At 39.3% G+C, this 12,366-nt stretch overlaps 1 protein-coding gene and 1 long non-coding RNA gene across 4 annotated transcripts in view; one reads left to right on the plus strand and one right to left on the minus strand.

Moving 5' to 3' along the window:
* The window catches only part of GHR (growth hormone receptor), a 238,665-nt gene extending 230,709 nt beyond the window's left edge, over positions 1-7,956 (plus strand). For 2 of the 3 annotated variants that reach the window (XM_010957409.3, XM_045518379.2), the window contains exons 8-10: positions 225-315; positions 4,582-4,651; positions 4,969-7,956. In XM_010957409.3, the coding sequence (XP_010955711.2) occupies positions 225-315; positions 4,582-4,651; positions 4,969-5,940 (1,133 nt within the window). In that variant the 3' untranslated portion in view covers positions 5,941-7,956. Of the gene's footprint in view, positions 1-224; positions 316-4,581; positions 4,652-4,946 lie in introns of all 3 variants that reach the window. The other variant, XM_045518382.2, reaches the window with a different exon arrangement.
* A 464-nt stretch (positions 7,957-8,420) lies between these two features.
* LOC141575937 (uncharacterized) overlaps positions 8,421-12,366 on the minus strand; it is a 61,535-nt gene continuing 57,589 nt past the window's right edge. Inside the window, exon 6 of the long non-coding RNA XR_012504045.1 lies at positions 8,421-8,503. This is a non-coding gene — a long non-coding RNA (uncharacterized LOC141575937). The remainder of the gene's footprint in view (positions 8,504-12,366) is intronic.

Raw genomic sequence — 12,366 nt, forward strand, 5'->3', positions numbered from 1 at the left:
TAAAGTTGTTTGTTTATTAATGAGCATCACTTTCTGCTAGAACAGAAGCCTTTAACGGCACACACTGAACACACAAGATCATAAAGCAGTTTTTATCAAGCGAAATCACTGAATTACTTGAAGAATACAAATTAGGAAATATTTTTATGTGACAAAGGAGAGTGAAATGTAGACATCAGCTATTCACAGTTCTGTGAGTGAGATATTGTTGTTGTGTTTTCCAGATTTCCGGTTTCCATGGTTCTTAATTATTATCTTTGGAATATTTGGGCTAACGATGATACTATTTTTATTCATATTTTCTAAACAGCAAAGGTAGGTGTCAGTCTACTTTCCTATGTTTTTGCCAGTTGTTTAACAAACATACATGTTTCCATTTGTTGTTTGATGTTTTCCTTTGCAAATCATGAGTGAAATTTTTTTATTAACCCAGTAAAACATTATCTCCAGTCATACATTTACCATTTTGTGTTCATCATGGAGACATCATAGGTCTCAGTTCTATCTGGGAAGTTGGATAGGACATTAGAGGCTGAGGCTCCTGACTACACACCCTCAAAGTTCTGAACAAATTGGCCTATTCATTCCAGGACCATAAGGTTGCACTGAGGTTTTGGCTGAGTTTGACACAGTCCTAATGTAAGAGCAAATTTAAGTGGCAAACTAAAGCTACCTAGATAATTCAGCCTAGTAAAACCCTTTTAGATTTCATATAATGGCAATTTTAAATAAATTTGGGTTTTATTTAAGTTTCTTGGATACTTGATTTGGTACTTTACCTGCTTTTGTAAACACAGCTAAAATTCTACATTTGAAGAGATTCCATTCTGCATTCTGCTGCAGTCAAAAGACAAGTTCCAGTTATTATTCTGCCACTGCTGTTTGGTCTTGTTTGAGTCCGTCTCTCTAGGCCTCCGTGTTCTTTTTGAGTAATATGAGGGTTTGGATTACATGACCGTTAAATTTCCCTTAAGCCACGAGAGCTAATTATTCTTATTGAAAGAAACTCAGTACAAACTTTGGGAACTTTTAATACAAAATATAGGAAAAAATACTGGTACCAAGTGCCAGTTTTCTTACATTTAAAGCATTCTCTAAGTCCCATGAGTTAATCTTTCTCCTTCTCCTAGAATTAGGGTAGCTAATACTCTGCCTAGGACTTCCCTGGTTTTAGCAGGGAAAGCCCTGTGTCCAGGCAAATCAAGACAGCTGGTCATCCTACCTAGAACTAAAGACAAGTTCTCCAGCTGAAGCCAAGAGGCAGCTACAAATCAAAATAGAATCTACATGAATATATTGTAGAAGCTTTTTCGTTTGTATTTTGAAGCTGTATAGAATTTGTAAACATCAAAATAGAATTTCAGTAGAGAGAATTCTCAGAATGCTAGCGTTTTAGAGTGCCCAGCATGCTAAAAGTCTCCAAGTGAATGCAGAAAGGGTTATTTTTAGTAGTTTCATCTCCAAATTTATAATGTAAACTCAGAAAAACAATATTCACTCTGCAGAATTTCATTTTCTATCTAACTTTCTAGCAACATTACTATCTTAGCAAAACAACTATTCTAAAGCAGGACAACAGTTTTCAATTTGGGCAGGGGGTGGAATTAGTAAATAAGGAAATAATTTAAGTAATGCCAACAAAGAAGCCAAATTCTGTTGATTAATTTGAATTCATGTTCTGTACAGTTAGTTGATGGGCTAATTTATGTGTACCTGCAGTAGGGTGTATATAAAGTAACTTACTCTTAACATTAGTTATCAATTTCGAGTCATTGTGAAGGCCAGCAGATTTATGTTGCTTAATTACATTAGTTAACAATATTTGGAAGAAAAAATAATCCTCTGAATAGAATTTCAAAGAAAATATATTAACCTTTGTCTGAAAGACTATTTTCTATGAAGTTCTTAACTATGAAGCTTCATCAAAACCGCCCAACTGTTAAAAAAAAAAAAAAAAAAGGAAATCTTTTTGTACTGCCAAATTTCCTGTTCTAAATTAAGTTCTTTGTAGAAAAGAATTCATCTTTTTTCATTTGCCCATAAAAACCCTTATCATTGTATAAATTTCCATGTTCTAATGAAAGTAGGAAATGGTAGAAAATAGTTGTTAAAACTTTGTTCTTTCCACACCTGTTAACAATTAAAATGACACTCAAAGAACGAGGTGCAAGAGCTTCTGGGCTGATGAGGCCATTAAGATTCGGGAGGAGGGTATGGAACCTCCTCCTCCCTTCACCCCACCTTGCCCTGTGCGTCTCTTATCTGGCTGTTCCTGAGTTAAATCCTTTTACAATAAACTAGTAACCCACTAAGTTAAAAAATGAGGTGCTGTGTCCATTTACCCCAAACCTGAGAACTGGAAAGGACTTCAGGTGCTCCACGTCTTCACGTGAGGTGTTACTAGTCCACAGACCGAGGCGCTGCTCCCTTTCTTAATTCAGATAATTAAGAGTCAACTCTAACAAAATTTATAGTGTAATTTGGATTCGAATAAAACAAAGTTTCATGCCAGTTTAACTCTATACCTAATTGTTCCCGCCATGAGACCCACCCCAGCCTTCGAGCTGTGGCTAATCAGGAAAGAAAGAACTGAATCAGCATAAAACAGAGGTGGCAACCTGAACGCCCATTTCAGCCTGCACATTCATATTTTGACTTTGGAGTAAAGGTTTTGCTACAAAGTATTTATAAAATGGGGGATTTTCACACAGAAATCCAGATTGCCACATTATCTTTAAAAACTGAGCGATGTGAAACTAGGTTGATATTCCTGCATGACAACATGCACCAAAGCAGAGGACCAACTGTCCCATTTGCAAAGGGCATACGTTCCCTGTCACCATTCCCATCCCTGACTTTGCACCAGGCCAGCTATATTCAGTAGCATGACCCGCTTGGGCTGCAGGGTCAGCCACCCTGGCATAGAGTCAGCCATCACTCCTAGAAGGCCGACTACCAACATGTGCCTAAATGCACTGTCCTCTACACAAAGGAGAGGCACCCACCAAAGTCAAGCATTAGACATTGGGAACTCTTGGCTTCCTGTAATTAGGGTTATGTTGCATTTTGGTATGTTTTCAAACATTTGAACTATTCAGAGATGCAGAACCGAGTTAACGGAGCAACATGACAGACAGCAGAGAACCTGGGTTTTGGAATCAGCTGTGCCAAGTATTAGGGAGTGATCTGAACATGCTGCTTAAATCTCTAAATCTTTCCACAATAATATCTGCCTCCTTGGTGGTTGTAGGATGACATGAAATGTTTTAGTGCAGGAGTGGACAGACTTGTTTTAAAAATGACCAAACAGTGAAGTTTTAGGCTTTCTGGACTATGCAGTCTCTGCTCAACTCTGCCATTTTCTATGGCATAAAAGCAGCCATAGAAAATTTGCAAAATGAACATGACTATGTTCCAATAAAAGCTTATTTACAAAAACAGAGGGCAGACCAGATTTGGCCCACAGGCCACAATTTGCCAACCCATAGTTCAGTGCAAAATACATCCCAGTGTCTGGTTTATCAGAGGCATTCAAAAATGGTAGCAGTTATTAATCCTTTGTATATTTTTTCTATATCTTCTATACATCAGTAATGATTTTACACCTGTCCCACTGAGTAGACCTGATGGAGTCTACTTAAACACAACTTATAAAATGGAATTTGGCTGATTCCTGGGGGTAGGTAAAAAGGTGGTGGAAATGTTCAGAGGATGTCCCCTGAGAATTTCATCTGATATCCAAACATCAGGATGGCATGGATAAGCTCCGAGCTTTATTCCAGAGCCCCATTGTTGATTCTAAAATGTAAACTCTAGTTATACTATTAATGAAATAAACAAAATTAATTTGTTCAGGAAATGTCTGAGCACCTCCTAAGTGCTGGGGATGCAATCAGGCAGGATAGACATTGAAATGAATTATGGTCAAAAAATCATTTAACTATTTGGAACAGAAAATGTAAGTGCATCACCGAATTGTGTATATAAATCCATAATGACTGGTGCTATTTCAGTTGAGACAGACTAAATTTGAACTAAACCATGCATGAACCCTGGCTCATGAGATTGTCTTAGATAATTTTATAATGCATGTGAGCTGTGTGGTATGGACTTACCTAAGCACACCTCTTTTTGAGGATCAAATAAAGTTGGCTCCATGTTGGCTCTTCCTCCTTCCCTCCTTTTCTTCCACACATTACGGATGAAATGTATGTGAAAATTACCTCTCTTACAACTGACATGGCAATTGGCTTCATTTAGGTTTAAACATCTTACTCCCAAATACTAAGACTGGCTGTCAATAAAAGATTTGAAAAAAAAAAGTTAAGGAAAAAAAAACTTATAGGAAAACCACGTTTTACTTAAATTGACTTCAGATAAGGTCTTTGTTGTTGTTTTTTTTGTTCTTTTCTTGTATAGTTTTGCCTGGTCATTTACTGCTTAAGGCTCCTCTTTCTCATATTACACTTACTTATTCCAAATATTCTGGTACTTTATGTAATAGTACTGCCAAAATTTTAGTTCTATCCTTTGAAATAAGACAATGTGTAACTTATGTCAAAACAAAATTTTGTTTTCAAGGATTAAGATGCTGATTCTGCCCCCAGTACCAGTTCCAAAGATTAAAGGAATTGATCCAGATCTCCTCAAGGTAATTAATTATCTAAGTTATAGATAACACTAATTAAATGATACCTGAAGAACAGTGTCTTATTTTGAGAGCTTTTGAAAGCTATATGTATCACATTCTATTTTCTGTATTCCTTCTGGGAAAAAAAATTTTAAATATCACATCTCAAAATTATGAGAATGTCTTATGTATTTAAAAGTTCTTCACTAATGTATTTTGTTATTATATGGTTTTGTCACTGTTGTTCAGATTGTAACCATAATTAGTCTCTGGATGTTATCTGTTAAATCACTTAATTGTTAGTTACTTTTCATAGATCTTCATTTTCTATTTCCTAGGAAGGAAAATTAGAAGAGGTGAACACAATCTTAGCCATTCATGACAACTATAAACACGAATTCTACAATGATGACTCTTGGGTGGAATTTATCGAGCTAGATATTGACGACCCTGATGAAAAGACTGAAGGCTCAGACACAGACAGACTTCTAAGCAATGACCATGAAAAATCACTTAATATCCTTGGGGCAAAGGACGACGACTCTGGACGTACCAGCTGTTGTGAACCTGACATTCTGGAGACTGATTTCAATGCCAGTGACACGTGTGACGGTACCTCAGAGGTTGCTCAGCCACAGAGGTTAAAAGGGGAAGCAGACCTCTTGTGCCTTGACCAGAAGAATCAAAGTGACTTGCCTTCTAATGATGCTGCCCCTGCTACCCAGCAGCCCAGTGTTATCCTAGCGGAGGAAGACAAACCAAGACCACTTCTCATTGGTGGAACTGAGTCAACTCATCAAGCTGCCCATACGCAGCTGAGCAACCCAAGTTCACTGGCAAACATCGACTTTTATGCCCAGGTAAGTGACATTACACCAGCAGGGAGTGTGGTCCTTTCCCCGGGCCAGAAGAATAAGGCAGGGATCGCCCAGTGTGACACGCATCCAGAAGTGGTCTCACCCTGCCAAGCAAGCTTCATCATGGACAGCGCCTATTTCTGCGAAGCAGATGCCAAGAAGTGTATCGCCGTGGCCCCTCACACCGAGGCAGAATCACGTGCAGAGCCCAGCTTTAACCAGGAAGACATTTACATCACCACAGAAAGCCTTAGCACTGCTGCTGGGAGGTCTGGGACAGCAGAGCGTGCCCCGAGTGCTGAGACGCCCGTCCCAGACTATACCTCCATTCATATAGTGCAGTCTCCCCGGGGCCTTGTACTTAATGCTACCGCCCTGCGCTTGCCTGACAAGGAGTTTCTCTCGTCGTGTGGCTACGTGAGCACAGACCAACTGAACAAAATCATGCCGTAGCTTTTCTTCAGTTTCCCACGAGCTACCTATTTAATGGCAAAGAGTTGGCTGGGGCATGAATGCTTAAACCAAAACAATGTTTAAACCTTTTTTTTTGGTTGGGGGAGGGGGAGGAGTGAGGGTGGGGGATTCAGATTCTAAATGCCTTTTCCTCAAATGTTGAAACATGATACTAAAAAAAAGTCCTTAATCAGATAGCTATTCCTGTAATATTGTAAATATTTTAAAGAATTGTCTCAAAGACTGTTTAGTGGCAGTGATTGTCTTGTTATTGTGGGTGTTAATTTTGTGCTCTAAGCATTGAATGGCTATGTTTTTAATGTATAGTAAATCATGCTTTTTGAAAAAGCGAAAAAAATCAGGTGGCTTTTGCAGTTCAAGAAGATTGAATCAAAATCATAGCACAGGCTAATTTTTTTAATAATTGGGAACTAAAATTATAGGTAAGAAGATGAGAACTAGTTTGGATATGTAGAACATTTATTTTGACATAAAATGGATATAGATATTTTTAATAACTGACACTTTCAGCATGGCTATTTTCTATTACACTACACACTGTGTACTGTAGCTCATGCCGACCCATCTACAGAATGTAGTAACTGCAGTCTAAAGCTGGTTTCATGCTTTGGTCAATGCACCTGAAGCCAAAACAAGTTAGTTTTTTACAAGGCCCTTTTTATACCTCCTAAAACTCTTAAAATGATTGTAGTTACCTGCATTATTGGAACGTGCTTGTCTTAGCTGAATTTTTTTTTAACAAGTATGTGTTAATTTAGAAAACTTTAAAATGTTTGCACAAGTCAACTTACCATGAATCAAAAAACAAACAAACAAAAAAACATTTTCTTACCCAAGTTTTGGTTCATGTCCCAGCGCTCCATCCTAAGAAGAAATCCTAGCTAGTTCATACTGAGCAGGATTCATACACTCGCTGCAGATGCCAGGGAGTGCGCTCCTTGTGCGTGCAGATCACAGGAGACGAGCCTTAGAACCTCGGACGCCGTGTCCCTTAGTTCACATTTGCCTAAGGAAGGAATAGGTACAAGAAGCATTTTGTAAGTTGAAGCGGGTCGAGATGAAGTTAACCAGCTCATGGAATGAAAAGTTGGAGAAACAGGTTTTTTGTTTCACAGCCTACATAGCCAGACACATGCGTATCATGTACTCAGGTAACGAGAAACAGAAGAAGCAAGATTTTCAGTCCCCACAGAGAACTCAAAAGTTTACTTAAACCAATAGCAGAAATTTTCTTCCTCACCGCACCTTTGATAGGAGTTATTTAAGGAGTGAAAGAAGTTTCATCATTTTTTTTTTATTTCCCCTCTAAATAGACTGGCCTCAAAGCGGGGAGCTCAGAAGAAAAAGGAGTAATTTGTCAATTATTGTTCAATCCCTTAATAACCTAAACATCACTTACAGGAGGATAGGAATTGTGCCCCAAAAGGCTGTCAAATGGAAGACTCATCTCATAGAAGAATGCTTCTCATGTTAAGTATTTTTTTTTAAAGGTTAATAGAACTTTAAAGTTAGCTTTAACTTAAGTGGTATTTGCCATTTAGCTCAGACCTTTTTAGGAAACAAGCTCAATGGCTGGTCATTTTAAAGTCCCTCTTTCTTGCAGGAAGGACAGTGAAAAGTTAAAACTGGCTGTTTAAAGTTCAACATGTTACTTTGTAATAGATGTTTGATAGATTTTCTGCTACCTTGCTGCTAGGGTTTTCTCTAAGAGCTACATAATTTAGATTCATAGACAATTTCCTTGATGTAGAACCTAATTCAACCTAAAACTGTGTGTTTGGGAAAACTCTTACTATTTCACAATAGGCTGACAACATTTCTATAGCCAAAAATAGCTAAATACCTCAATCGGTCTCCGAATGTCATTTTGGTACTTTGCTGGCCACACAAGCCATTATTCACTAGTCTGACTAGTTGTGTCTGCAGTTTATATTTAACTTTCTTTATGTCTGTGGATTTTTTTCCTTCGAAATTTAATAAATTTATTTTCTTGGACTTGTGATGGTGTGCGTCTACGGTCTGACACCCACAGGAAGCGTGTCCTAAACCAGACTGTGTACTGTCAAGTTCCCCTTGGAAGGGTTGCTTAGCACAGCTGGTTTCAGCACAGTGGCAGTGGGTGTGGAGATGTTTGTTCTGGGCGGGAATAGAAAGGAAAAGGCGATGGCTCCTTACCTCTAGGGGCCCAGCTCAAAAACAGCCTGCTGGCTTGCCTGGACTGCGGTCTCACCATCAGATTTTAGATGCATCATAGCTTGCATGATACATGTGGGGGTGTGAGATGGGGAGAGCTTAGCGTCAGCATTAGGTTAAGTTTCCAGTGTGAGCACATTGCCTAGAAAGAGTGTCTACCACTCACACATTAGAACAAGTCAGTTGTCAGCCTAGCTCCGTACCAGGGGAAGTCGATCAAGGGCTGGGGGTGGAAGGCCGGGTGAAGCAGGTTGCTCAGGAACCTACCACAAAGCAGAGATTCGTCCACAGGAGGCTCCAGCTGGGGTTGCTGCTGCATGGCGGGCACTGGGCCCTGAGAGGTGGGCGTCTGCAATGGCATTGAGAAACCCAGTGAACATTTATTGCTTCAGCAAGTTGAATGCAAGAGGCCACAACTTTCTGTGACGCTAGAGGGTTTGCATTCAATGCAAGTAAAGAATTTCTCCACCTGCTGCCTTCTGCTCTTTTAGCAGCCATTACCTAAAAGAGCCATGGGTGAAGCCTCAGGGTTTCCTGCTTTCTCATTTAGAAAATCATGTCTCTCTTGTCCCTGAGATATTAGAACATATACTGCCTTACCACATACAAAACAAATAAAAGGTTGCCACTTTAAGCACTGGATTTTTTTTTCATACACAAGTCCCAGTCTTTTATGAGATGACAGGTTTATCATTCATAGGGGATGCTTCAAAGGTCAGGAGCAAAGGGAAAGAAAGGCCTCTTACTTCTATGCATTGAAAGAGCCTGAGCCTTTCTATTTCAGAAGATGAAGGTCATGTGGAAGATGTGTTCCTGTATTAAAATGCTTAACAGTTCTAGGAAAATATACTAACAAATCTATTCATCTGTTATAGTATTTTTACATTTACATAGTTTTACAACAAGATACTAAATATCTTTGCATGTTCCCTGTTTAGGGTAAGAAATGGGAAAAACTAGAGGTTACTTGAATCCAAACTGTAGTTGAAATCCAAGAGGATACATCAGTTGCCCAGTCTCCTTGCTGGCTTGATATTTAAGAGTTGTGTGTAAAGGGAACAGCTTCTGGGTAAGAATTTGACCTTTGGTTAAGCTTTATTTCTTTCTAAAGGAAGTAAGAATATTATGCCAGCTATGTTACACAGGCACAATTGCTCATGGTTAAAATGACCTGACTGGTGAGTTACATCTGGATGAGGAGAAACTCTAAACGCCTGGAAGTAAACCGCACTTTGGACTTGAGTATGGTGACTCTGAGCATGTCCCCAATGGGGACACTGGAAGCTATGCCTATGGAGTTGTCATCAGAACTACTGGCTCCAGTGGGACATAGAGCATCTAAGCCTCACAGACTCCTTTACCTGCCCGATATGAGGCTCCGGACTTTGCCCCTGAGCTGTCGTCACTTGGCAGAGGAGAGGAAAGAAAATACTGGGCAGCTGTACAAATGGTTGTGCACGACTACATGGACTGTTGCCATGACTACACTTGTAAAACAGAAAGCGTGATTCTGGCCTGTCCTACATCCCTCTTGTTTACTCCTCCATAGGCTGGGGCCAAGTGTGGTCTGTAGTCGTCTGGGGAATGTTCACTTGAACTTAAGAGCCCCTTTTGGATGTAGCAAGAGACACTTGCCACTCAAGTAGAGTTTATGCTTTCCCGTCTCTGTTTTTTGTTCATGCCTCTTCTTCCATCTGAAAAGCCGCCACCTACCATGCCTGTCGAACTTGCCCTCATCCTTCATGGCCGAGCTCAAACAGCTCCTTCATGCAGCCCTCCCGGTTCCCTACAGCCTTGAGTGATCATTCTCTCCTCTGAACCACTTTCAATGGTGTTTATCACATTCTAGTTTTTAGCTCACCTAACAACTGCCTAGGATGGGTTTACCAGCATATATTCTGGGACACACCTGTTGCCTGAAATGTTCTTGAATGAGTGATTCTGTCAAGTAAGTCTGTGAAACATTTAATACTATACTTCCCTCTGGAAAGCCAGAGCACAAGTTAACATTTTAAAGCTTCTACTATTAAAGAAATCTGTTTAAACACATTATTTTCCAGTTCATTCAACAATGAAAAATATAATGGTGAAGGAGTACCCATTATTAGATCTATTAACACTTGGAAAAAGCTGCTATAAGAAGAGTAACTAGCAAGCCTGGCACAAAATAAAGTTAAAATAAACTTCAGGTGAATGTGAATCTGACCAAAGCCCCTTTATGTGAGGCCATAAAACTTATTTTATCAATAAAACTTCCTAAAGAATAAAAGGCAAAGCAACTACATGATTAAAATAACCACAGATCCTTCTCAGCTCAGGTGTATTACTTTATATATATTATACATGTGCTATTATATATATGAAAGAAATAATTTTATAATGTTAATTTTATAAAGTACTTTCTTACATATTATTTCATTAAAATATAACAAATCTGTAAGCAAGTCAAATATTTTTTTAACATTTTTACAGGCAAGAATACCAAGGCAGAAAACCTAAGAGATTTTCCCAAAGTTACATAGCTAGTAAGTGTTGGAATCAGGACAAAAAACACAGAACTTCTGACTAGTCCAGTATTCCAATCATAGTGTAGGCTGTAATATTTCTTGATAGGGGGAAAGTTTCTGATCCTATTCAGTGTAAAGAAAATGGAAAATTGTTTTACAGTATCCATGAATCCAAAGAATCACCTGCTAAAGATACGTTTCTTTTTCTGATCAATATAAACATTTACTAGCACACCACTGGTTAACGACCAGTTCAGGGAGGCAGGGGGCAGGAGGGAGTCGAGATTTGTAGTATTTGCCAGTTTTCTGTGGTATGAATACTCCCAATGTGACTGATTTAAACCTATCAATGTTTCATCACTGAACACAAAGTCAGGAAGGGACTGCATGATCAGCTCTCATTAGACTTCAAGCCAGTGCCAGCACACCACTGAGTCTACCCAACCTGATAATTCTATCTGACGGAGGACATTTCTCATAATGGTTAGATCACATTTCCAGCTGGCATTTATTACGCACTTACCATGTGCCAGATACTATTCTAAACACTTACACACTGGAACTTATTTTAGCCTCACAACAATCCTAAGAAGGTCTATTATTCCCAGCTTAGTGATGTGGAAACAGGAATAAAGTTTATTAACATGACCAAAGTCACAAAATTAATAAACATAAGAGCCAAGATGCAAACATAAGAACTCGAACTCCAGAAAGGAGCAAGAAAAATTGAAAATAGAACTGCCATGTGATCCAGTAATCCCACTTCTGGAGTTGAAAGGAATTGAAAACAGGATCACAAAGAGATTATCTGCACGCTTGTGTTCATCGCAGCATTATTCACAATAACCAAGATAGGAAAACAGCCTAAGTGTCTACTGATGGATGAATGGATACAGAAAGTGTGGAATAAAGAAACTGTAAGATACAGCACAGCCTTGCACTAGATCTGGGATGAAAACAGCAGAGAAAGGGATGCTACCTCGAGCAGAACCACAGATGACTACAAAGGTAGTGCATAGGCCCCCTGTGAGCACATAGGCCTCACTTGCTTCAGCAATGGTTTCCTTTGGGAGCAGGACACAAACTCAAGGGCAACAGAGCCTGATGGAACCTGACCCTCAGGGCTTCTACGCCAACAACTCAGGAGGCCGACTCCATTCCTGGCAGGGCGGGGATAGCCACAGTGCATAGAGGAAGTCCTGCCTCACATCCTGAACAGGTTTAAATCCACCAAAACCAACCACACCCCCTATCAAGGGGATAACAGCCAGCACACTCTGAGGAAATATGTGGCTGGCATCCATACCAAAACGAGCCATCACACCAAAAACATTGGACATGCACAATCCACACAGGGATGCTACCACATAAAAATACTCCTTCAAGACCACAGTTGATAACTGCTGCTCCTAAACTCAGAGTCAGAGAAAGTTAAGTAAAATGAAAAGGTAAAGGAACTACTCCCAATTAAAAGAACAAGAGAAATCCCCTGAAAGAATAATGAAACAGACCTCACCAGTCTACTAGACTCTGAGTTTAAAAAAGAGGTTATAGAAATGCTAAAAGAATTAAGAAAGAATATCAATAGAAATGCAGATCACTGTGACAAGGAACTAGAAACTATAAAGATCAACCAATCAAAAATAGGAAAGGTCATAGTTACATAGGTCTTCTTCAAGAAATAAGAAAAATCCCAAATAACCTA

This window comes from Camelus bactrianus, chromosome 3 (assembly GCF_048773025.1).
Source record: "Camelus bactrianus isolate YW-2024 breed Bactrian camel chromosome 3, ASM4877302v1, whole genome shotgun sequence".
NCBI lineage: Eukaryota > Metazoa > Chordata > Mammalia > Artiodactyla > Camelidae > Camelus > Camelus bactrianus.